Source organism: Schistocerca americana, chromosome 7 (genome assembly GCF_021461395.2).
Source record: "Schistocerca americana isolate TAMUIC-IGC-003095 chromosome 7, iqSchAmer2.1, whole genome shotgun sequence".
Lineage (NCBI taxonomy): Eukaryota > Metazoa > Arthropoda > Insecta > Orthoptera > Acrididae > Schistocerca > Schistocerca americana.
The window spans coordinates 309,487,160-309,510,283 of NC_060125.1; the positions used below are offsets into that span (position 1 = coordinate 309,487,160).

Sequence of the window (23,124 nt, forward strand, 5' to 3'; positions counted from 1 at the left end):
GCAGGGGCTCATCCCTTGCTTGCTTCTCGCGAGACCCACATTCCGAACTCCCCACAATCTACATTCATAGTGTTCCTAATAGATATTTGCCCAGTCACTCACTCGCGCCAGATTAAGCCGACGAGTCCCGTAAGGGTTCGAGCAAAGTGAACGCATTCACACAGAAGAAAGTCAATGGCCGGGTAGCCTTTAACTATCTTTTGTGCTCTCGGTAGCTCAGATGGATAGAGCGTCTGCCATGTAAGCTGGAGATCCCGGGTTCGAGTCCTGACCGTGGCACACATTTTCAGCTGTCCCCATTGATGTATATCAACAACACATGTCGGCAGCTAAGGGTTTCAATTTAATTATCATTTCATTCTAGAGAAGCTGCACGGTCATCAATGGTATCTGTTCTTTCGGGAACAGATACCAACTTCACATGTTTATGAAGAAATCTGCTTCACAAATGCCCTTCTGTAAAAAGATACGAGAAAAAGATTCGCAATTCCAGACTGGCACGATAAATTGAGGAGCATAAAAACATAACAATGAACCTCTTGTTGCATACTTGGCAGACTATAATTTTTCCACCTGTCGTATAGTGCGGAAACTCGAGCAGCCACATTCTAATTTGTTTTTCCAAATACAGCCTTTAGCCCTCCCACCTTCGATTTTTGCAAGCAATTCCAATCTTTTAAAAATACAAGAATTTTATGTTAAATAAAAGAAATATGTACCTTTTAGAATTTTAATGCTAAAATAGGCAAAAATAGGTGTTAACTTCGAAACAGGCTGTATTCAGTCCTATAAAATAAACAATTAGGATTTTAATTTAATGCATAAGTAGAATTTATTTGCATGTGTGAACTCAGGAAAGGATAGATTTCAACCTAAACATCCGCAGTGTTGTTGTTAGTTTTCCACCTCTCTACTGAAATAATTTCGGAGCCTATTACCTGTTTCGCAATTGTTAGAGAAAAATCTTCCTCCCTCTCTTTCTTTCTGAACAGTATTAACCTGATATTAGTTATCAATCTGCATGCATTGTTGTCATTTCTACTGTTCCTACTATTATCATCCCGACGGAACTTCTGATTGTGTTGCCAGTGGTCTTCGTCAATTATTTTTTCTAAGAATGAAGAAGAAGTTCGATGGTTATTATTCACATACCTCTTGGAATTTTATAGACATTTCTTCCAGAGTTTCCATATAATTTCGGCAACACTACTACGGTTCCTTAAGCGAACTGGCTTTCTATACTGTGACTCGCAAATTCTTTCGTACTCATTCGACCTTTACCTTCAAACATTCTAACCATTATAAATTCACTCCAAAGACTGTATTGTATTTGCTCGGACTAATATTCGTCGAAAATCTTTTGTCTAAATTCACCGAAGGTCACTGCTTCAGTGCTTAGGTTAATTACCCATCATTTAGCATCTCCTGCTAAACCACAAATCACAATGTTTATTTTTTCATGAATGGCTCTGAGCGCTATGGGACTTAACTTCTGTGGTCATCAGTCCCGTAGAACTTAGAACTAATTAAACCTAACTAACCTAAGGACATCACACACATCCATGCCCGAGGCAGGATTCGAACCTGCGACCGTAGCGGTCGCGCGGTTCCAGACTGTAACGCCTAGAACCGCTCGGCCCCTCCGACCGGCTTTTTTTTTTTTCATGAACTGTAAGGTATTCAGGAAATAACCTTTCACAGTTCTTTATAAAGCCCCCAGGAGATAATCCACTGTGTTTTCGATAAGGTTCGAATTTTTCTTCACCCTCAAGTACCTTATTATACCGTGCTCTGTCTATGACATAAGTACTATTACATTTGATCTTTCTTTCTACATCACTAACTTTCTCCTGAATACTGGAAATATTGCTACAATACTTTTGTTCACAACGTTCTGATTTCTTCTCTAGAATTTTCTCAGCCTCTGGAATAGTTCTTCTCATTTGAAACACCTGTTCTTCATTTACTTTAATCAATACTTCCTTTACCTGGGAAACATTTTCCTCGACCTTCGATTCCACCATAGGTTCGACCTGCTCTTGTATTTTCTCTACTTCAGTTTCAAACCTATCATTAATGTTAACAATTTCTGCCTGAATTGTTCTAACAGTTTCATTTACATTTTTCTTTATGTTAATGAGCTCTGCAGATAAGGAACCTATTTTGTTCTTTACTTTTTCTAACTTATGGTTATTATTTTCCATTTGTTCACTCAATTTTTTACTAACTGTAGCCTATTCCTCACTAATTTTAGTTTGATTCTAGAGTTTTTCGTTTATAGTTTTAGTGCTTTTAGATTGTGTTTGCATTGGTTCACTCGCAATTTTATTATTTTTGTTTTGTGCTATTAGCTGTGTATCCACACTGTATAGCAATGCATACAAATTTATTGATAGTTGCCTATTTTGCTCAGTGCTATTTTCTACTCCTTTGCCTTCATCCTCTGAATCTACTTTTTCCTTCTTAATTAGAGATGGGCTTAATGGCATAAAACTTTCATCCCCAAAAACCCATATTCATTACTTTTTTTCTAACAGCACAACTGATTCCTCTGTGTCCTGATCATTATCACTGTTTACAGGAGTATCCTCACATTTATCCTCCTGTTTTACTTCCCTGTACTGCATGTACTTTTCTTTGTTCATTTTCAATAATTGTTTAAACCAAATATATTAATATTTTTACTGCTCTATCTTTCTCCTAACTGCTATACCAAATTCGTGCCTTTGAAACCCTTGAAACCCTTATACTTCTTTCAAAGAATCATATCTATCTGTGATATGTACTACAGTATTAAGCTATTTCTAGACTCTTTAGTATTGTAAAAGGTCCTGTCACCAGGCACCACATATAACGCTAACGGCTCCTATTATATTAGTACTATTCTGATAATGTTACACCTGTGAAAGGATTTTTACTGTGTAAGAAGCTAACGAATGTTCTGTCACATGTAGCCACGTATAACACTATACTTCAACAAAACAAATCGACCTGGTAATGGAAAAGCCATGTACAACACTATTACATGGGGAATTGTGCATATAGTATAATGTTACCCATTTTACAGGATTTGATTGTGATATATGACTAATGGATATGGAAATGTGACTATAGTGGCCGGCAGAAAAGGAGAGTCCTCAAGGTCACGGCCGCTGCATGCTGCCAGCAGGGGCTGCGGGTTGTGATTCGCCCGCCTCTCGGCTTTGTTGCCATGTAGGTACCGTTAGTGGTGCGGTAGGTCAGAGCGGCTGAAAGCTCAGTGTTACCGTGCTATATCGAGTGTTCACATCTGATCTCAGTGTCCTACTGTCTTTAGAAAGGTGCTTTGACGTGTGTTCAGCGGTGAACAACAATGCAGGAGCATCAGCTACTTGTAATACTCCTCCGGTCGGTGTGTGTAAAGGGTGGAAAGACATTCGTAAACAATAGAAAATTATCATATCGAATGTACTGATCTAGCCAACAGTGAAGAAGCGAGGAATAAGTTAAATTCTACGCAAATTCACAAACTTACTGCTAAAGCGTGTGGTGTCTCCAAGTCAAATGTAGGCCATATTAGCAAAACTGCGTCATTGGCAGAATCTCCAGATATGGATGAGTGTTTCGATTCTCCACGAAAGGGATACGAATGTGAATGGAAATCAACCAACTCTGACGATTTTAACAAAGAGCTTGTGCGTAGAATTGTACTTCGATATTACGACAGAGTACCCAACGGCTAAACAAATAAAGGAATATCTCCGTGAAAAATTAATTTCTCGGGCTCAGAGACCTCCGTCCTTCGTCTTCTCCACTCCATTGGTTTCTGATTCAAGAAATGTAATGACGGACGGAAATTCTTAATGGAACGCAGAGACATTGCAGCAGCAAGGACGAAGTTTTTGCATACAGTGCACTTCTTGTGTGCTGAAGACACCAGGTCTGTAGTGTACTCGGATAAAACTTGGGTTTCACAGAACCACACGAATAAGTAGATATAGCACGACTCCAAAGGAAACGGCAGTTTGAAAGTACCTACTGGTAGAGGTGGCAGATTAATCATCGCCCTCTCTGGTTCATTAAGCACAAGCTTCATACCAGAGGCCAAACTTGTTTTTCGTGGTGGGAATAGTTCTTGCCAATCCGATTACCATTCAAAAATGAATGGAGACGTTTTAAGAATTGGTTTATTCGACTGTTGCCTGCGCTGGAAGACAGTTCAATTATCGTGGTGGATAATTCAGACAGAAAAGCTGCCATGTTCAAATTGGCGCAAGGCAGATATTATGGAGTAGTTAAAGAGAAAGAATGTTTCATTTTCAGTCAATGAAACGAAGAAATCGTAGGTGCCAAAAAGACCTACGAATTAGATCAACTGGCAAACGAAATGGGACACCAAGTGGCACGTCTACCAGTGTATCACTGCCAGTATAATCCCACTGAATTGATATGGGCCCAAGTAAAGCGAGAAATAGCGAAAAGGAATACTACTATCAAACTTTCTGATGTTGAGAAGCTAACACACGAAGCTCTAGACAATGTTACTAGCAGGACTGGGAGAAGTGCGTAAAACACACAGAAGCATTCCAAGAAACTGATTTCTTGAACCAGGGTTTAAGAGACACCATAGTGGAATCTGTGATGATACACCTGGCTGAAACAAGCGACAGTGAATCTGAAGACACGACGACAGAATATCTTTCAATTTAGGTAAGTGCCGTCGATGCAAAAAGCTGACTTGATGTAAATGTTTGTATATTCATTTCAGTTATAGAGGACATACTGCGAATGTTTTTCCCTTACAGTAGACGCCTGATAAATGTATCACAAGTCCTGGCGATTAGTTTACTCGTCAGTAACTGTCAATTAAAATAAGATTGTCAATTCTGCGTTAATTAACAACAGTTTTTCCTAACTACCTGTATCGAATGTCTTTACATTCGGTTATAATCTTATTGCATTCGGTTTACTTGTACATTCGAAATTTGACTCCCTTTTTCATAGAAGGGTTTACTGGTTGGTTCATAGTAAGGGTAATGCAGTTCATAAAATGACAAAACGTTGTGGTGCTTCTGTATAGACTGTATATATAAACAGTGCAGTAATATCAGAACAGTCCCAGCACCTATTCTGATTCTCCGAGAAGAGCATAGAAATCTATTACATTTGACGAATTTTACAAAAAAAAAGTAGAATTGTATTACCTTAGTATGACAGAGGATGGTATCCGATGGCTAGAGAAATACAGGGAAATGTGCGTGATAAAACTGATTATTCTGGCCAGTCCCTTCAATGCACTGTCTTCTCCGCCCACTTGGTTTTTAATTCAGAAACTGTAATGACGGACGAAATTTGTAACACAGGACGGGTACATTGCAGTCGTAAGAACGAGGTTTTTGCGTACCAAGCACGTATTGTGTGCTGAGAAAAATAGTCTTACATCAAATTTAGATAAAACTTGGGTTTCACAAAACTTTCCGAACAAATATTTTGCTCGACTTCAATGAAAATACTGGCTTCAGAATAACAATCACTTTTGCGTAGCGTATATTAGCGTTTTGAGTAATGGCTGCAATGACGAAGGATATGTATTAGCAGCCAGTAAAATATTTTCGGAAGTAGGGAATATTCTCGGTCATATTAAAGCGAGCCGTTCGAACAAAACTCTTGGCGACGGTTTAAAATGACTCGCGCGCTGCTGGGCACGGAATATAGCGGAAATAATTTGCCTCAGAACGTGATACGATACAATAATGATGTCTGAAATGTTACGAAAAATAATTTTGTAGTTTTCTTAACAACTTTCTCGCGGGAAGTTTCTTCGCAGTCCTACAGAACGAAAATTCATCAGCGACTACAGTTTTCGCTATGCAGTCGGCACGGTTTCACACCTTTTATAATATTTTATTTTTTATCTCAGAATATTTTTATGTTTCCGAAATAAAAGACGCAGCATATGCATCTGTAAACTTTGAGGATCTTCATTTTTTTTTCAGTCCAATTACATTAGTGATTCTGTTACTGCCTCAGGTTGAAGTAAAAAATTATTTTCCTCCAAAATTTTTTGTAACGTTAGTTTTTATTTTTTTTTCCCTAGCAGCTAGTAAGAATTTTCTTTCGGAAAGTACTCCATCATATTCTAGACTAAAAATAGAGTTGCCCAATACTTTTTTAAATTTTTACGAATAATTGAAATTATCACTATAAAAATAACTGGCAGTGCTGTAAGACGGCGAGATGGCCTTAAAGCTTTATTTTCGTGCTGACCACTATAGATGTTCTTTTCCTAAGATTTTTCTAGCTGTTAGAAAAAAAAACACAGTAAAAATGGAGTAATACTGAATGTAGGACCTTTGTGTACCAAGTTCATTAAGTGACTTGTCTAATGGATTTATGGTAGCCAGACTACCTAGGCAAGGAAATTGTTAAGTTTCACAAAAACAGAGGAAATAGATTTGGCCTGCTTTCCTGCTGTTCCATAGTATAGCTTCACAAATAAATGTAAATTTGAGGTTATAGTTCTGAGAAAGACACAAGAATCATTTAGCTGGAACCCAACAATCATATGTAGTTTTGATCTAGAAAGACCACGAATTTTTAATCATTACCATAAAAAAAATTGGCCAGGGGGATTTCTGTTTTTGTGTAACCAACAAATTAAATAATTAAATATTCTAATAGGACAATACACAGATTTAAATTTATTAAGACACTTTGTTTATGTTGTTAACAAAAGGTCAAGGTAGGGAGGGTGTGGTCACTCTAGATTGTCATTTTCCGCCCGGATAGCTGAGCGGTGAGCGTGCCGGATTGCCGTCCTACGGGCCCGGGTTCGATTCCCTGATGGGTCGGAGATGTTCTCCACTCAAGGACTGGGTGTTGTGTTGTCTCCGTTATTATTTCATCCCCATCCGGCGTGCAGGTCGCCCAATGTGGCGTCGAATGTACTAAGACCTGCACCATGGCGGCCGGACCTGCACCATGGCGATGACGCCAAACGCTCATTTCCATATTGTCATCCAGAATTTTTATGCAACCGTACTCCAGTGTTATTGAATTTCATAATTCTTTGTATTCTACTGAATTTTACTTATAACTGAAAGAATGTTATCTGTACTCTACTCTAAACTTATTTACTCACTTTCAGTTTTTATTCAAAGATGAAAATTGCTGCTGGCAGATACTGAATAAAGCACTTCGATTTTTTTACCCGGAATAATCAAACACCAAGAAACCCTTTGTAGGTGAATGATTAGGAATAAATAACAAGGTGAACCAAATTTTATGTTTTAACACAATAATTATTCAAGAAAAGTTGATTTTGAATTACTGGTTCACACTTCTACAATTCTAATTACAGCGTTCACAACCTGTTGGCTGTAGGTGTTTCATGTGGCGGTAGTAATGGCAGCTAAGGTGCCCATGGTTAGGCGAACAAGTTTCTTGAAGTATGGGCTAATTAATTCTCCTTGGAGACGTTTTAACGTCCATTATCTAGCCCAAAAACTTGTACCAAAGCAGTAATTATTCAGCAGTCGTCATCCAAGGCTACTGTAAACAATTTACAGGCACGGCATCACCTGCTCCGTCAAGAGCGTTGCCTCTTTCACTGCTGTCTACCGACTATGTCTTCGCGTTCCCGATTGCTCTACAGGTACTGCGCCAAAACCCAAGGCATCTTTTACGCTTCCCTCAATAATTTCCGTGCAGTACAGAAGTACTCCATCTCTTACATAACACATACCCTACAAATTGTCCTTAAGCGTGTACCATTTTATACAAATGACAGCTTGCAAAAATATACAAAAATACACGCACAAACATTTTCGTTTCATTAATCCATGACAAATTATTATTTATTGAAGTGTACATGTCACATATTTCTTTACATATGTTACAAATATGCATTAGCAGTGCACTCTGACATCACACATTTCATACTTTTCAAATAGTGTCTGCATTTCACACTTAGATGACGACAAATTTTAAATGCAAAAAAAAAAATTAATTTAGTTGCATGATTGAATAGCGTTATAATGGGGCGAAGGAGATGTACAAAGAGAGAGGGGAAGAGAAGGTGGGGAAACAAAGAAAATGGGAAAGGAGACGGACAGAGAGAGGTGGCAGAATGAGGTAGTAGTGTGAGGGAGAGAGGGACAAGGGGAGGGGGGGGGGTGAGAAGATGAGGACACAGGTGAGGAACAGATGTGTGCAATATACATGTGTGTCGAACACCTTCGGTAGGCGCTAGGGGGCAAAGGCTAGTCACAAATTAAACGTCGTGCCTCAGTATTCGTTAATGCACTTTGAATGAAAACTTTCTTCCTTCTGGTTTCTCGAAAAATGGCATTTATGATACGGTGGCTTTGTATAAAATACAAGCTGATTTTTGCAAGGAAGGAAACAGCAACCATTCACCGACAACAATGCTATTTATTTACACATATAGCCCTACTACCTGTTTCGATCCCACAGGTACGTGCTCAGAGTTCTGTTCACGTTTACATTACATTTGTTGTTGTTTATAGTAGTTGTTGGGAAGAAAACAGGAAACAACTGATGTAAAAAACAACATATACAATGTAAGTGCAAACAGCCATCTGAAAGTGAACTTATCGGTTAGAAACTGGTAACGGTGCTATCAACAGCGTTATTGACAGTAGCTGGTTGCTGTTTTCTTCGTTGCAAAAATCAACTTGTAAAAACTTTTTCATTAGCATATAGAACCAGTCAGCTTCCTGGTATGGGCCTTAGAACGTTCTCAATAAAGTATTTATTTTATAATTTCTGGCATTATTCTTTACAGTGATGTGGTGAGCGGTATAATTCTGTAGAATCTGAATAGCTTTTAAATGTTTTGAACACAAATTAGTTGTGTGCAAACAGAGCTGCATTGTTTCTTTCATTCTCCTGACAAATGTGAGATTTTTCCAGTTCCACTCTTCAAATGTGTATGTCGTATTGGTCAGAAAGTCATTCAGCTTCGTCGTTTTATAGAGGCCTACATAAAACGACGAAGCTTTTTTGGGCGTATTACTTTCTGACAGTACCATATTAACATGTTGGCTCGATGTGATTACCTGGTATAAGACATTGTGGTCGATAACTGGAATAAATATAAATAGCCTTTCCTGGATCACTGCGAATATTGCTGTAACTATACCGTAACTCGTGACGTTCGTATGTATACATCTGCATGCTTATAACATTTCTCTGTGATCTATTTAACATTCAGTGACACATTTTTTTAATTACCAGGGGAGCACAAGGGCATGCAACTCTTTTCTGTTCACTCAGTCTTGTAAAAGCAAGTCAACTTCTTTGCGGCCTTGAAAATTACGATCGAACGAAAGTGGTGGGCTCATTTTGTGATTTTCTGAGGCCACGCCCTACACAGTACATTTTCCCTGTTTCGTTCAGTTGCAGATTTATCTGCTCTTAGTGAGTTTGTGGTGTTCTTGTTTGATAGCCCCAGTTCGCATCATTTATTAGTGAACATGGCTTTTTTTCTGTATTCAGATGGTTCTTTACTGCCTATCACAGCTACAGAGTGACTGGGGACATCGGAATCGTAGGTGAAGACGCTGCCAGCAAAAGGGTTGACACTGAAGAGTGTAATACGCCTCTGTGCTATGTTGACTACAATACTGTTAATGTTAAAACTTTACAAACTTCGCAAAATTTTAGTTTGTTCATCAGAATAAATAAAAATGTAAATGTTCATATGTTCAACACCATGTTCATGACCGATGCTTTTAAATTTTGACATATATATATATATATATATATATATATATATATATATATATATATATGAAAGAAATAGGTATCTAAAATCACGTCTGTATTAGAATGCAACGTTATGTCAAAATTTATATATATATATATATATATATATATATATATATATATATATATATATAAATTTTACTTTGTTACAACGAATCTCAAACATATATATATATATATATATATATATATATATATATGTTTGAGATTCGTTGTAACAAAGTTTCCCTACTATTAAATTTAAAAAAAATTATGTATTATTATGTATTATATATATTAAAAAAGGAGGTATATAAAACCACACGCGTATTCCAATGCAGCGTTATGTTAAAATCTCAAAGCCTTCGGTCAAAAACTTTCGGAGATTTGGGATTAACGTTTACAGTTTCTATATAAGTACAAATGTAGATATTCGTTTCTTCCAAGTCTCAAAGCTCTGAAAGTTCTTCAAGCATTGTTTTGAAATTTTGACACACATTGCATTCGAATACTCACGTGTGTTTATATATGTACTGGAACGGCAGCTGGTATATAGGTAATACACATGTAATAAAAGGGGAAATATTATAAAAACGTAATTGTTGGTTGTTCAAAATCGTTAGTCTCCGATAGTTCGTGACCCATCGCTTTGAAATTTTGACACAACGTTGAATTCTAATGCGGGCGTATTTTGAGGTACCTAATTTTTTAACATATGATGTATAGTATATGTATATGTAATTTTTTGAGATTTTTGTAACAATATGGCCACATTACTAAATTTATATAAATTTATGTGTCACATATATTTAAAAAATAAGTAAATAAAAACACGTGTCTACACCAATGGAACGTTGTATAAAAATTTCATAGCAGTCGGTCAAAATCATTCGGAGATTTCCGATTAGGAACATGTACATTTTGTATAAGTACAAACGTGGATGTTCGCTTCTTCAAAATCTCAAACTGTGAAAGTCCTTCACAGATTGCTTTGAAATTTTGAAATAACGTTGAATTCTAACACGGATGTGTTTTTAGGTGCCAATACATATAGTGTATAACTATATCATATGTAATCTATAAAGAAAAAATATTGTTACCAAAGATCTCAAAATATACTTTGCCGAATTACTTCAAAATTTTACACGTTATTGCAATAAACGTTAAGAGATGTTAGCAAACAGGGAAGTTGTATTTATGGTTTATTGGTTTATAATTAGAATATTACTACAAAATTTGAATTTTCAGTAACAATAAACAACGCCCAAGGTCAGAGAGAGGACGGAAGAGGAGATGCACAGAGGGATGGGAGGAAATGGACGCAGAAAAAAGGAAGGAGGAGATGGACAGAACTGTGGTAGGAGGTGATGGACTGAGAGAAGAGGAGAGAGACAGAGAGGGCAGGAGGATATGAAAAGAGGGAGGAGAAGGATAAGAAGATGGACAGAGAATGGGGGAAGGGGGAGGAGATGGACACAGAAAGGAGGAGGGGAGGCGGACAGAGAAAGGGGAGAAAATGAGATTAGGACATGTATCCAATTGCCACACATCTTAGAAACGTATGCTTTCTCTTTTTTTTCTTTTACATTTAAGCAGACTGAGGCACAACAAAGCGTGTCGACGTATAGCTAGCATTTGCATAAAATGATCATATTAGAATGAGCAAGTGCAGTTAGAAAAACAAGGTTAACAGTTTGTACTTGCAGTACACTTTTGCAGATCGATAAATTATTCATTGGCTTTCCGTCTAGCGGTACAGTTATTCTTCTTACGAGAGGAAGTAGGGTTTATTTTGAAATATGTGCGACGAAATAATATAGATATTGCAGGAAACTTCGACTTCATATCAGTTTTTAAGAAACATTCAAAATTAAACTTTATCCAGGCCACGCAATTTACCATTTTTCCGGGTTCGATTCCCGGCGGGGTCAGGGATTTTCTCTGCCTCGTGATGGCTGGGTGTTGTGTGCTGTCCTTAGGTTAGTTAGGTTTAAGTAGTTCTAAGTTCTAGGGGACTGATGACCATAGATGTTAAGTCCCATAGTGCTCAGAGCCATTACCATTTTTCAACAAACACAACCTGACCAGTTCTTAGTACCATAACTCAAAAATTGAACTCCTCACTTCACAGTAAAGTGACCAGCGATACAATACCTTGAAAAGTGGCTCATATATGCTTCAGTTACGTATCGATTTTTTACATGCAGAGAAAGTTATACTTTGCCGGCCGAAGTGGCCGAGCGGTTCTAGGCGCTACAGTCTGCAACCGCGAGACCGCTACGGTCGCAGGTTCGAATCCTGCCTCGGGTATGGATGAGTGTGTTGTCCTTAGGTTAGTTAGGTTTAAGTAGTTCTAAGTTCTAGGGGACTGATGACCTCAGAAGTTAAGTCCCATAGTGCTCAGAGCCATTTGAACCATTTTGAAAGTTATATTACTTGATTGTTCATGAAAAAACATCTTTCACCTTATTTTTCAAAACAATTATGGATACACTGAATACAATTACAATTATTATAAATATTAATGACTTCAAATGCAATTACATATATGAAACACCTGTAAGTCAAGAAAACTACGCACAACGATGGAATTATCCGAACAGGGCCGAAATCGGTAGATGTGACATAGATGTACGGACAAATGGTTCAAATGGCTCTGAGCACTATGGGACTTAACATCTATGGTCATCAGTCCCCTAGAACTTAGAACTACATAAACCTAACTAACCTAAGGACAGCACACAACACCCAGTCATCATGAAGCAGTGTACAGACAAATAAATGGTTACAATTTCAGAAGAATTGGATGATTTATTCTACAGAAATTGAGCAAGTCAGTAATGCATTGGTCCTACTCTGGCGCTTATGCAAGCAGTTATTCAGCTTGGCGTTGATCAATATACTTGTTGTATGTCCTCCTGAGAGAAATTGTGTCCAATTGGTGCGTTTGATCGTCAAAATCCTGAGCTGGTACTCAGTTCATGAGAGATCTGGCGACCTTGCTGGCCAAAGCAGGGTTTGACAAGCACGAAGACAAGAAGCAGAAACTCTCGCTGTGTCATTATCCTGCTGAAATGAGAGTCGACGTACCACTGTGTTGTAAGGGTGCCACGGCTGACAACTGAAGGGGTAATGCTGTGAAATGAAATGTCACCCGAGACCATCGTTCCTGGTAGCTGGACTGTATGGCAGGTGACAGTCGGCCTGGTAACTCACCGCTGTCTAGGGCGTCTCCAGACACGTCTTCGGCCTCCCGTCTGACTGACTTGAGTAGAATTATTTTCAATTTTCAGTGATGAACCCTGCTTCAAACCGAGCACCGATGACCAGCAAAGACGTGTCTGGAGACGCTCCAGACAGCAGTGGAATATCAACCAAATGTCGTCCCCAAAACGGCTCGACAACCAGGAGTGCTGGTCTGCGGTGCCATTTCTTTTCACGGCAGCACCCCTTTCTTTGTCACCCGCTGCACCCTTACAGCACAGCAGTACGTCGACGATATTCTACCGCCCGTTTTGTTGTTCTTCATGGCGAGCCATCCTGGGCTTACAGTTCACCAAGATAATGCTCCCCATCACACTGCGAGAGTTGTTAGTGTTTGTCTTTGTGCTTGCCAAACCTTAGTTTGACCTGGAAGGTCGCTGGACCTCTCCCAAATTGAGAACGTTTAGAGCATTATGGGCAGGGCCCTTCAACCAACTCGGGATTTTGATGATATAACGTGCCAGTTGGACAGAATATGCCACAATATCCCTCAGGAGGGCATCCAACAACTGTATCAGTCAATGCCAAGTAGAATAATTATTTGCATAAGGACCAGAGGTGGACCAAATCATTATTAACTTGCTCATTTTATGGAGCTTTCTCTTGAATAAACCAACCAATTTTTCTGAAATTGTTTGTATATGTACGTCATATACACTGAAGCGCCAAAGAAACTGGTATAGGCATGCGTTTTCAAATACAAAGATATGTAAAAAGGCAGCGTACGGCTCTGCGGTCGGCAATGTCTATATGAGACAGAAAGTGTCTGGTGCAGTTGTTAGGTCTGTTACTGCTGTTACAATGGTTCATTATCAAGATTTAAGTGAGTTTGAACGTGGTGTTATAGTCGGTGCACAAGGGATTGAACATAGAATCTCCGAGGTAGTGATGAGGTCGGGATTTTCCCGTACGATCATTTCGCGAGTGTATCGTGAATATCAGTAATCTGGTAAAACATCAAATCTCAAACATCAAGCCGGAAAAAAGATCCTGCAAGAACGGGACTAGCGACGACTGAAGAGAATCATTCAACATGACATAAGTGCAACCTTTCCTCAAATTGCTGCAGATTTCAATGTCGGGCCATCAAAAAGAACGAACCATTCAACGAAACATCATCGATATTGGCTTTCGGAGCCGAAGGGCCTCTCATGTACCCTTGACGACTGCACGACACAAAGCTTTACGCCTCGCTTGGGCACATCATCACCGACACTGGACTGCTGATGACTGGAAAACGTGTTGCCTGGTTGGACGAATCTCGTTTCAAACTGTATCGAGCGGATGGACGTGTACGGGTATGGAGACAACCTCGCGATTCCATGGGCCCTGCATGTCAGCAGGAGACTGTTCAAACTGGTGCAGGCTGTGTAATGGTATGGGGCTTGTGCATGTGGAGTGATATGGGATCCCTGATACATCTAGATATGACTCTGACTGATGACACGTACGTAAGCATCCTGTCTGATCACCTGCATCGATTTATGTCCATTGTGCCTTCCGACGGGCTTGGGAAATTACAGCAGGAAAAAACGACACCCAACACGTCCAGAATTGCTACAGAATGGCTCCAGGAACACTCTTCTGTGTTTATACACTTGCGCTGGCCACCGAACTCCTCAGACATGAACATTATTGAGCGTATCTGGAATGCCATTCAACGTGCTGTTCAGAAGAGATCTCCAACCCCTCGTACTCTTACGGATTTATGGACAGCCGTGCAGTATGCATGGTGTTAGTTGCCTCCAGCACTACCTCAGATATTAGTCGAGTTCATGCCACGTCGTGTTGCGGCACTTCTGAGTGCTCACGGGGACCCTACGCTATATTAGGCAGGTGCACCAATTGCTTTGACTCTTCAGTGTATAAAGATTTCCGTCCAATCCGGATAATTCCTTCGTGGTGCGTCAGTCATTTTTCTTAGAGTGCACATCCAAAGTATAAAAATAATTATGTCGTCTGAAAGACAACGAATTTCATGATAAATTCATGTTTTCTGTTTATAAACACGTTGTTGTTGTTGTGGTCTTCAGTCCTGAGACTGGTTTGATGCAGCTCTCCATGCTACTCTATCCTGTGCAAGCTGCTTCATCTCCCAGTACGTACTGCAGCCTACATCCTTCTTAATCTGCTTGGTGTATTCATCTCTTGGTCTCCCTCTACGATTTTCATTTTCCACGCTGCCCTCCAATACAAAATTGGTGATCCCTTGATGCCTCAGGACATGTCCTACCAACCAATACCTTCTTCTAGTCAAGTTGTGCCACAAACTCCTCTTCTCCCCAATTCTATTCAATACTTCATCATTAGTTATGTGATCTACCCATCTAATCTTCAGCATTCTTCTGTAGCACCACATTTCGAAAGCTTATATTCCCTCCTTGTCCGAACTATTTATCGTCCATGTTTCACTTCCATACATGGCTACACTTCATACAAATACTTTCAGAAACGACTTCCTGGCACTCAGATCTATACGCGATGTTAACAAATTTCTCTTCTTCAGAAACGCTTTACTTGCCATTGCCAGTCTACATTTTATTTCCTCTCTACTTGGACCATCATCAGTTATTTTTCTCCCCAAATAGCAAAACTCCTTTACTACTTTAAGTGTCTCATTCGCTAATCTAATTCCCTCAGCATCACCCGAGTTAACTCGACTTCCATTATCCTCGTTTTGCTTTTGTTGATGTTCATCTTATATCCTCCTTTCAAGAAACTGTCCATTCCATTCAACTGCTCTTCCAAATCCTTTTCTGTCTCTGACAGAATTACAATGTTATCGGCAAACCTCAAAGTTTTTATTTCTTCCCGATGGATTTTAATTCCTACTCCATATTTTTCTTTTGTTTCCTTTACTGCTTGCTCAATATACAGACTGAATAACATCGGGGAGAGGCTACAACCCTGTCTCACTCCCTTCCCAACCACTGCTTCCCTTTCATGTCCCTCGACTCTTATAACTGCCATCTGGTTTCTGTACAAATTGTAAATAGCCTCCGCTCTCTGTATTTTGCCCCTGCCACCGTCACAATTTGAAAGAGAGTATTCCAGTCAACATTGTCAAAAGCTTTCTCTATGTCAACAAATGCTAGAAACGTAGGTTTGCCTTTCCTTAATCTGTTCTGTAAGATAAGTCGTAGGGTCAGTATTGTCTCAAGTGTTCCTACATGTCTACGGAATCCAAACTAATCCTCACCGAGGTCGGCTTCTACCAGATTTTCCAATAGTCTGTAAAGAACTATAATCACGTATGTAAGACTATTTTAGTTATATTGCCAAAATAACGGTCAACATAAATTACAATTTGTATACTGTTGGATTGTTTTGTAAATAAAACATTGTATCATATTCTACAATACGTGGTGAAAGAAGTTGCACTGACCGGATCCTATTCAAGAGGAACACACAGCGACAATAAGTGCGTGTAGACTTATATAAAAATCTATCTGGTTGCTAGTTTTTCAGTGATTCCTCTATCCTACGTGAAACAGCGTAGCCCATGTTTGTTTTGAGAACCAGCAGCAGGAATGAAGCCGAGTAGCGAAACATGCTTTACCCTCGACAGTAATCGTTCCAGATGCGCGTCGTGGCGCAAGAGACGTGTCACGTGACAGTGTTGTCTGCTTTTACAGGCTGATACCCCGCTCCCCGGGTCGAGAAACACGTAAGCGGCGCCTACGGCGGCCAACAGGTTGCGACGGTGCGTCAGACAAGGTTGCGGCCGCCCCTATCCAGGCTGTCCGCGGCGGCTCGCGCCAGCAAGCCAGCAGACCAGTCTTCGGTCGCCATGAAGCGGAGGTGGTCCGCCTCGGCATGCGTGCTGCTGCTGCTGCTGTTGGTAAACGCAGCGAGGACGACGGACTGCGACGATGCAGCAGCGCCGACTGCGCTGGGCCTCGAACGTGCGGTGCGCAGGAACCTCAGCAAGGGCAGCGGGCAAGCGGCCGAGCCGACAGCGCCGCGCTGGGACGCCGTCGGCTCACGAGCTCTCTTCGCGACGCAGGACGACCACGATGGCGAAGGTTTGTGCCGGCGGGCGCACTGCGGCCCTCTGCATTACCAAACGGCAGCCAGCTCTAAATGTAGGACATTGTAAATTAATGCAGGCGTAGATACAAAATTGGCGGCTCAGCCGTTGCGCATTTGCTAGCGTCAGTCACAAGGTCGCGCACAACCTCCCACACATCGTTTCGCCTTATTAAATACCCGTGTTTTAGTTTAACTTGCGGCACAAAAACCTGTGACTCTTATACGGTCCACTGAGAACCTCTTAACATTGCTTCAGTTCGCTAAAATAACAACGATCCAGTTGTTATAAAAGCTTTATTGGCGCGTTTCGAGCATAGCCCATTATCAGAATATCAGAAACAAAGTTATAAGCGATTTCAGTCTTTCTCGGCGTATTCCACTGATGAATTCTTCTCGCAGAAGATGATGGGTACGAAACTCATTGAAACATTGCGGCAAGACGACGCCACCGCTCGGCTGATAACCCGGGAAGAATTCATCAGAAACAAAGTTGATACTAAGTGATATTTTCAGAAGGTGTTGCCCCAAGCTTGTCATGATTATCGATTTGAGCTGCTGATGAAATCCTTATTTAAAAAAATGATTCAAATAGATCTGAGCACTATGGGACTTAATTTCTGAGGTCATCAGCCCCCTAGAACTTAGAACTACTTAAACCTAACTACCTTAAGGACATCACACACATCCATGCCCGAGGCAGGATTCGAACCTGCGACCGTAGCGGTCGCGCGGCTCCAAACTGTAGCGCCTAGAACCGCTCGGCCGCTCCGGCCGGCTAAATCCTTATTTAAACAACCAGCGTCAGTCCACTGACTATCATCGGGTTCTTAAAATCATTTACAGCATCGTATTAAGCGAATATAAAATCAGTGACGTCAGATAACAAAAAGTGTGAACTTGTCACTGTTGTCGTATCACAATATAAGTTACAACGTCAATATACAAACTGGTGGTACGTGTTGCGACCAGAGGGAACTAATTTCGTCTGGCCAATCTGGCCATAACTGTGGTTTCTTTGATTGCTCTGGGAGAAGGCCCATCAAAATATAACTCATGAATTATTAGTTCGCTTTATTACATAAATGTATAATAGATTTACTTAGTATTGACACATTTCTTTGCCAACTGTCATTGATTGTGAAAGTATCACTTGAGACACTACGTAACAAGCTGTTCTCTTGAGGTACAATGTTCAACAATCACAGTATTCATCCGCTCACAGCTTTAATGCCGATTGCTGATGTAACCCTAAAGAGGGCATTTTCTAGCAGAATTTATATATATCAATGTTTTTACATTACGATGTGACTACAGTGAGACGTTCATAGTTTTAGTATCTGACGTCAATGATTTTATATTCGCCTAATATGCATTAAGTGATGTTGGTGAGTAATGATGATCAGTCAACGGGATAAAAAATAAAGATTTTATCAGCAGCCCAAGGCGATAATCACGACAGTTTTCAAATTTGATGCTAAGTTGTTACCATGTGCTTCGCCACAGATTCGCTGTGCGTTGTTTGTGATCCTGATTTACAGTTAAATGGAGATGTTGGCTTGTAACATCTGATTATAATGTCACACAGCACCTGAATGTGGTCTGTTTATGATTGAAACTGGTAATGTAACAAACTGACTAGTACAACCGTGTGCAACCATGATTTTTCAACAATTTTTATAAGTGGTAAATAATCGCCACCTCAAAATAAAGTTACTATTAAGTCCTGTGTCACATGGTGCACTCTACTAACATTTTCGTTTTATTTTTCGCATCAGATACGTGTAGAATCCCGATATTTCGACGAAATCCCCCATCCGGGAACAACTGACTGTCGTGTACGCTGTTGCGGTAATCATTTATAACCCATATCACTACACCCTTATCACACGTTATTTTACCAGCGAAAATGTTCACATCTACACTGGTGGTGCTAGCGCTCTCGTAGTAACATAAAGGATTCAGTGCATTTCTCTGTCTTCTCAGTGCCGAGAGCTCGTTTCCAAACTCTACTAAAGATTACACTTGTTGCCCAGTTGAAGTTGCTCTCCTACATTCTCATTCCAACTGCTTATTTAATACCAGAATCCCAGTATATAAAAGTATTGTATAATAACGCTTGTTAGACACTTATAGAATAACGACTACTACGGGAGTAGCGGTAATTGATACCGAGTTCTGGTCCTATAATCCGTTTATCATAAGAATAAACCTGATGTAAAGAAACACAAACGTGATGATTGGTCAGAAGCCGTAGCACACGTACACTGGTATTGTTACGCTCTTGGAAGTAGGCCTTACTTTTGTATTAGATATCTTAATACTGAGTTACGTTAAATGAAACTTTAAGGTATTCAACTGTATTAACAGCCATCAATGTTTTTCTTAATCACGCTTTAGCTACGTAGTTTTTAGTTCAAAAACCACGTACAGTCAAGGCCTCTGCAGCGTTGTGCTCTGTCGCGCTGTTAATGCGCAGTATAAAAATGGCTGAGGCTGCTTTCTGTTCCGCAGTGAAATACACGAGTGGAACACGGTTAAAAAGTGCAGAGAAAAAGGCTGTTCTTAATGTTTTTCGTAATTTTCCGGAGATAATCGGCTCTGAAGACTTCCTACCGTTGTATATACTGCTGTTCATTCTTAATCTCACAACAGATTTGTAATGCAGTCGGTAGCATAATAGAATATGAACGAATTGTTGTTATTACAGCGTTGGTTCAAATCTTCACAGTATGCTTTTTTTTTTCCTCGTTCAATTTGAAATACCTACATCTCATTATAATAAAACTCATAATCATTTTTGTGAATAATGCACGTATTATGGTTTCTAATTACATACTGGACGCGAAATTCTTGTTTCCATTGCAAATGCAAATTATTAATTATCGATGTTTTACGAAAGACTGTTCATAAAAGTTGTTTAAATTAAGAAAACATAACAATTTTAATTTTTAAGACAAAAATGACTGCACCATCATAATATGAACTCAACAGAACTGATCTGGAGCCAAGCGGCGGGATTTGGCCCGAGAAGTAACAAGACTGATAAGCTCTCAGACGTACTGGCACTAAGACACGCAGTTTTTTCACACGTCATTGCCGAACGCTGGCGTGATATAGAACGGCTTGTCATAAAAGAAGAGAAAATACTACGTCTGGTTGGCTTCGTGGATTCTGTTGATAGGTTCTTTATCAACGTAGCAGGTGAACTCAAATGTATTTCTCGGATTCGGATAAGGAAGGAGCTAAGAGATTACCAGACAACTGACTGTAAGTAATACCTTCAGTTGCTTCAATATTTAACTATACTGTGAAATCCTTCAATGTTCTCTTACGTTACACACGGTTTATGCCGAAATATTACCCTCTGGTTAAGTTAAGAATTTTCGTCATTCTTGTTTTCAATTACAATAGTACGTTAGTTAAAAACGATAACGTGCTGCGGTTTTCGTCTAGTCGTCCAAGGAGTGTGTTGTGGGAGATTTTCAGTGTATTATTTCACTCTGCTTAAAAATTACATGACATACAAAGCTGCATTGCTGCCCTGCTCGTCTCTTATTTCGTATGAACTGCAGCTGGTCGCGTCACTGCAGGCTAGCTGTACCAGGTGACCGGCCAGTGCTGTCTAAGTTAAATGCGCTGGTAAAGCTGTTGTCCCGTATTATCGCTAAGTCGATGTGCGCGTAACGCGCAGCACAAAACGTACTCTTATTATCGTACTTGACAGTACTCAAGACATCTTGGCTGCAGTCCCGCGTGAAACGGGAATCCAATGAGGTTCAAGCAAAAGCGGAAGAACACATAGTGCAATGTTTACATCAGGTTTATTCTTATGATGAACGGATTATAGTATTCAGTACGACACTCTCGCGGCATTGAATAAACTTTCTAATTATTGCAGACTTTATAATCTTGATTACAATGAAATGAACACCCTTAGCTGCTTACAGGCGTTGACATACGTCAACGGGGACAGATGAAAATATGTGACCCGACCGGGACTCGAACCCGGGATCTCCTGCTTACGTGGCAGACGTTCTATCCATCTGAGCCACCGAGGACACAGAGGATAGCGCGACTGCAGGGATTTCTCTCTGGCACGCCTCCCGCGAAACCCACATTCTCAACGTATTGTCCCGTACTACATTCGTAGTGTCCCCGCCCATTATACTCATTACTCGCGGCGCGTTGCCGATTCCCGTAAGAGTTCGGGCACTGTTTGTGCATTCGCACAGAAGAAGAAGATGGTCAAGTGGCCGGTGAGCCTTAACTATATATTTACTAACACGGTATCTGTTCTTTCGGACATGCCCGAAAGAACAGATTCCATCGGTGACCAAGCAACTCGTTAGGATGAAATTACAATGAAATGAACACCCTTAGCTGCTTACAGGCGTTGACATACGTCAACGGGGACAGATGAAAATGTGTGCCCTGCTTACATGGCAGACGCTCTATCTGAGCGAAACAGAAACTATTCCGAGTACCGATCTTGAAATTCTAGCTGTCCAGAGATCACAAAATTTCGACTTATATTTTGAATTAATCACGGTTAGATAATTATTAGTATATCTGAAGTACTTCAGTGATAAGGATCCGTAAATAATGCACAGTTATAAATAATTTCACACTGTCAATTCTTTTATTCATTACACAGTTACGTTACCTTAGAAAGCATCCCACATAATCTCGACCATGAAATAATTCCCAAGATTTATTCTAATTAATCGACTCAATAAGCACGAAAACTGAAGTGAAGCCAATCCAAGCTCCATCGCAGAAGTGGTCTATCGCAGAAGTGGGGTTTGTAAAATGGTCGTTCTGTCATTTATAACTTCTAATAGTCAGCGAATACAACGAAAATGACTACAGCGATGTCTGAACGAAGCGCGCGCGTATCGAAATCTAAGTCGGTCGTCAGACAAAGATATGGAAATCGCGAAAAAAAAGACTTGAAATTAAAATTAATTTGTGACAAATTTTTAGTCTCATCAGATATTATAGTGTCTTTACTTGTGTCACTATTCAGTAACTGCTGATTTCTCAAGTTCTTGATTTTCAGTATCCCACGCTTCTACGTACTAGGATAATGTTATTAAAGAAGCAGTAGGGATCAGAATGTGTGAGAGCAACTTCGAAACTGGCACCGGATATAATCTTAAAGTATTTCGTAGGAGCGAGCTATCGACGCTGAGTAGACACGGAGTAATGTATTGAACTGTTTATGTTCCTATGAGAGCACTGGCACCACCAGTGCAGATGTGGGCAGAATCTTTGGCACTATGACGTAATGATGACGTACGCCGGAGAACCGGAAGGCAGCCACGACAGTCATTGTTCTAGACAAAGACAATAGAGGATTTCATCGAAAGCCCGTGGTTTTACCCAACAATGTTTTGTACGAGTTTGACATCGCGGAAAACTTTTATCTCCAATAACATGTTAAGAGAGTTATAGGGTTACCACTAGGTGCCATACTTGTTATAAAGTTCTTTCCGTCTTTTTGACCCGTACAAATAATTCGTTAGCTAATATAGTAATGGAGAAATAAGTAAATGAAAGTTTTTATTAGTAAAAGGAATTACATTTTGAATAGCACGTACTAAATATTAGTCTTATCGTAAAAAGTCGATATCATTATAAACAGTATGGTTAACTGTGAAACATATAAAATGCAGATATTATCTGTCAGATTAATCTTTTTTTTAAATTCTTTATTTTGCAAAACTTCTTTGAAATAAGTGTTAGCAGGTAGAGTGTGATCATGGTTTACTTTTTTGGTTGTATGTGTCTTTACCGCAAACGTTCGAACTCGTGAAAAAGGCACGTATAACTGTCCGTGCGAAGAAATAGGTTCTCGTAAATGCAATCCTGCCTTTTACAGCGTCTGACCTTGTACTTTATTGTCACACCGATGACTACTTTTATTTGGATTTGTTTTCTTATTTGGAAAGTTATGGTTGGATCAGAAGGCGTGACATTAACCCGGGGTTTGAGGCACAGCTGTATCGAAATAACTGAATTTAACTGTGGTGATGTACTCGCCTGAGCGAGTTACCATAATCTTGCACCATTAATTAATTC

General features: G+C 39.9%; 1 protein-coding gene across 1 annotated transcript in view; it reads left to right on the forward strand.

Moving 5' to 3' along the window:
• The window catches only part of LOC124622169 (nose resistant to fluoxetine protein 6-like), a 322,977-nt gene that overhangs the window by 23,152 nt on the left and 276,701 nt on the right, over positions 1 to 23,124 (forward strand). The window contains exon 2 of the mRNA XM_047147813.1: positions 16,647 to 17,036. Coding sequence (XP_047003769.1) covers positions 16,802 to 17,036 — 235 coding nt within the window. The 5' untranslated portion in view covers positions 16,647 to 16,801. The remainder of the gene's footprint in view (positions 1 to 16,646; positions 17,037 to 23,124) is intronic.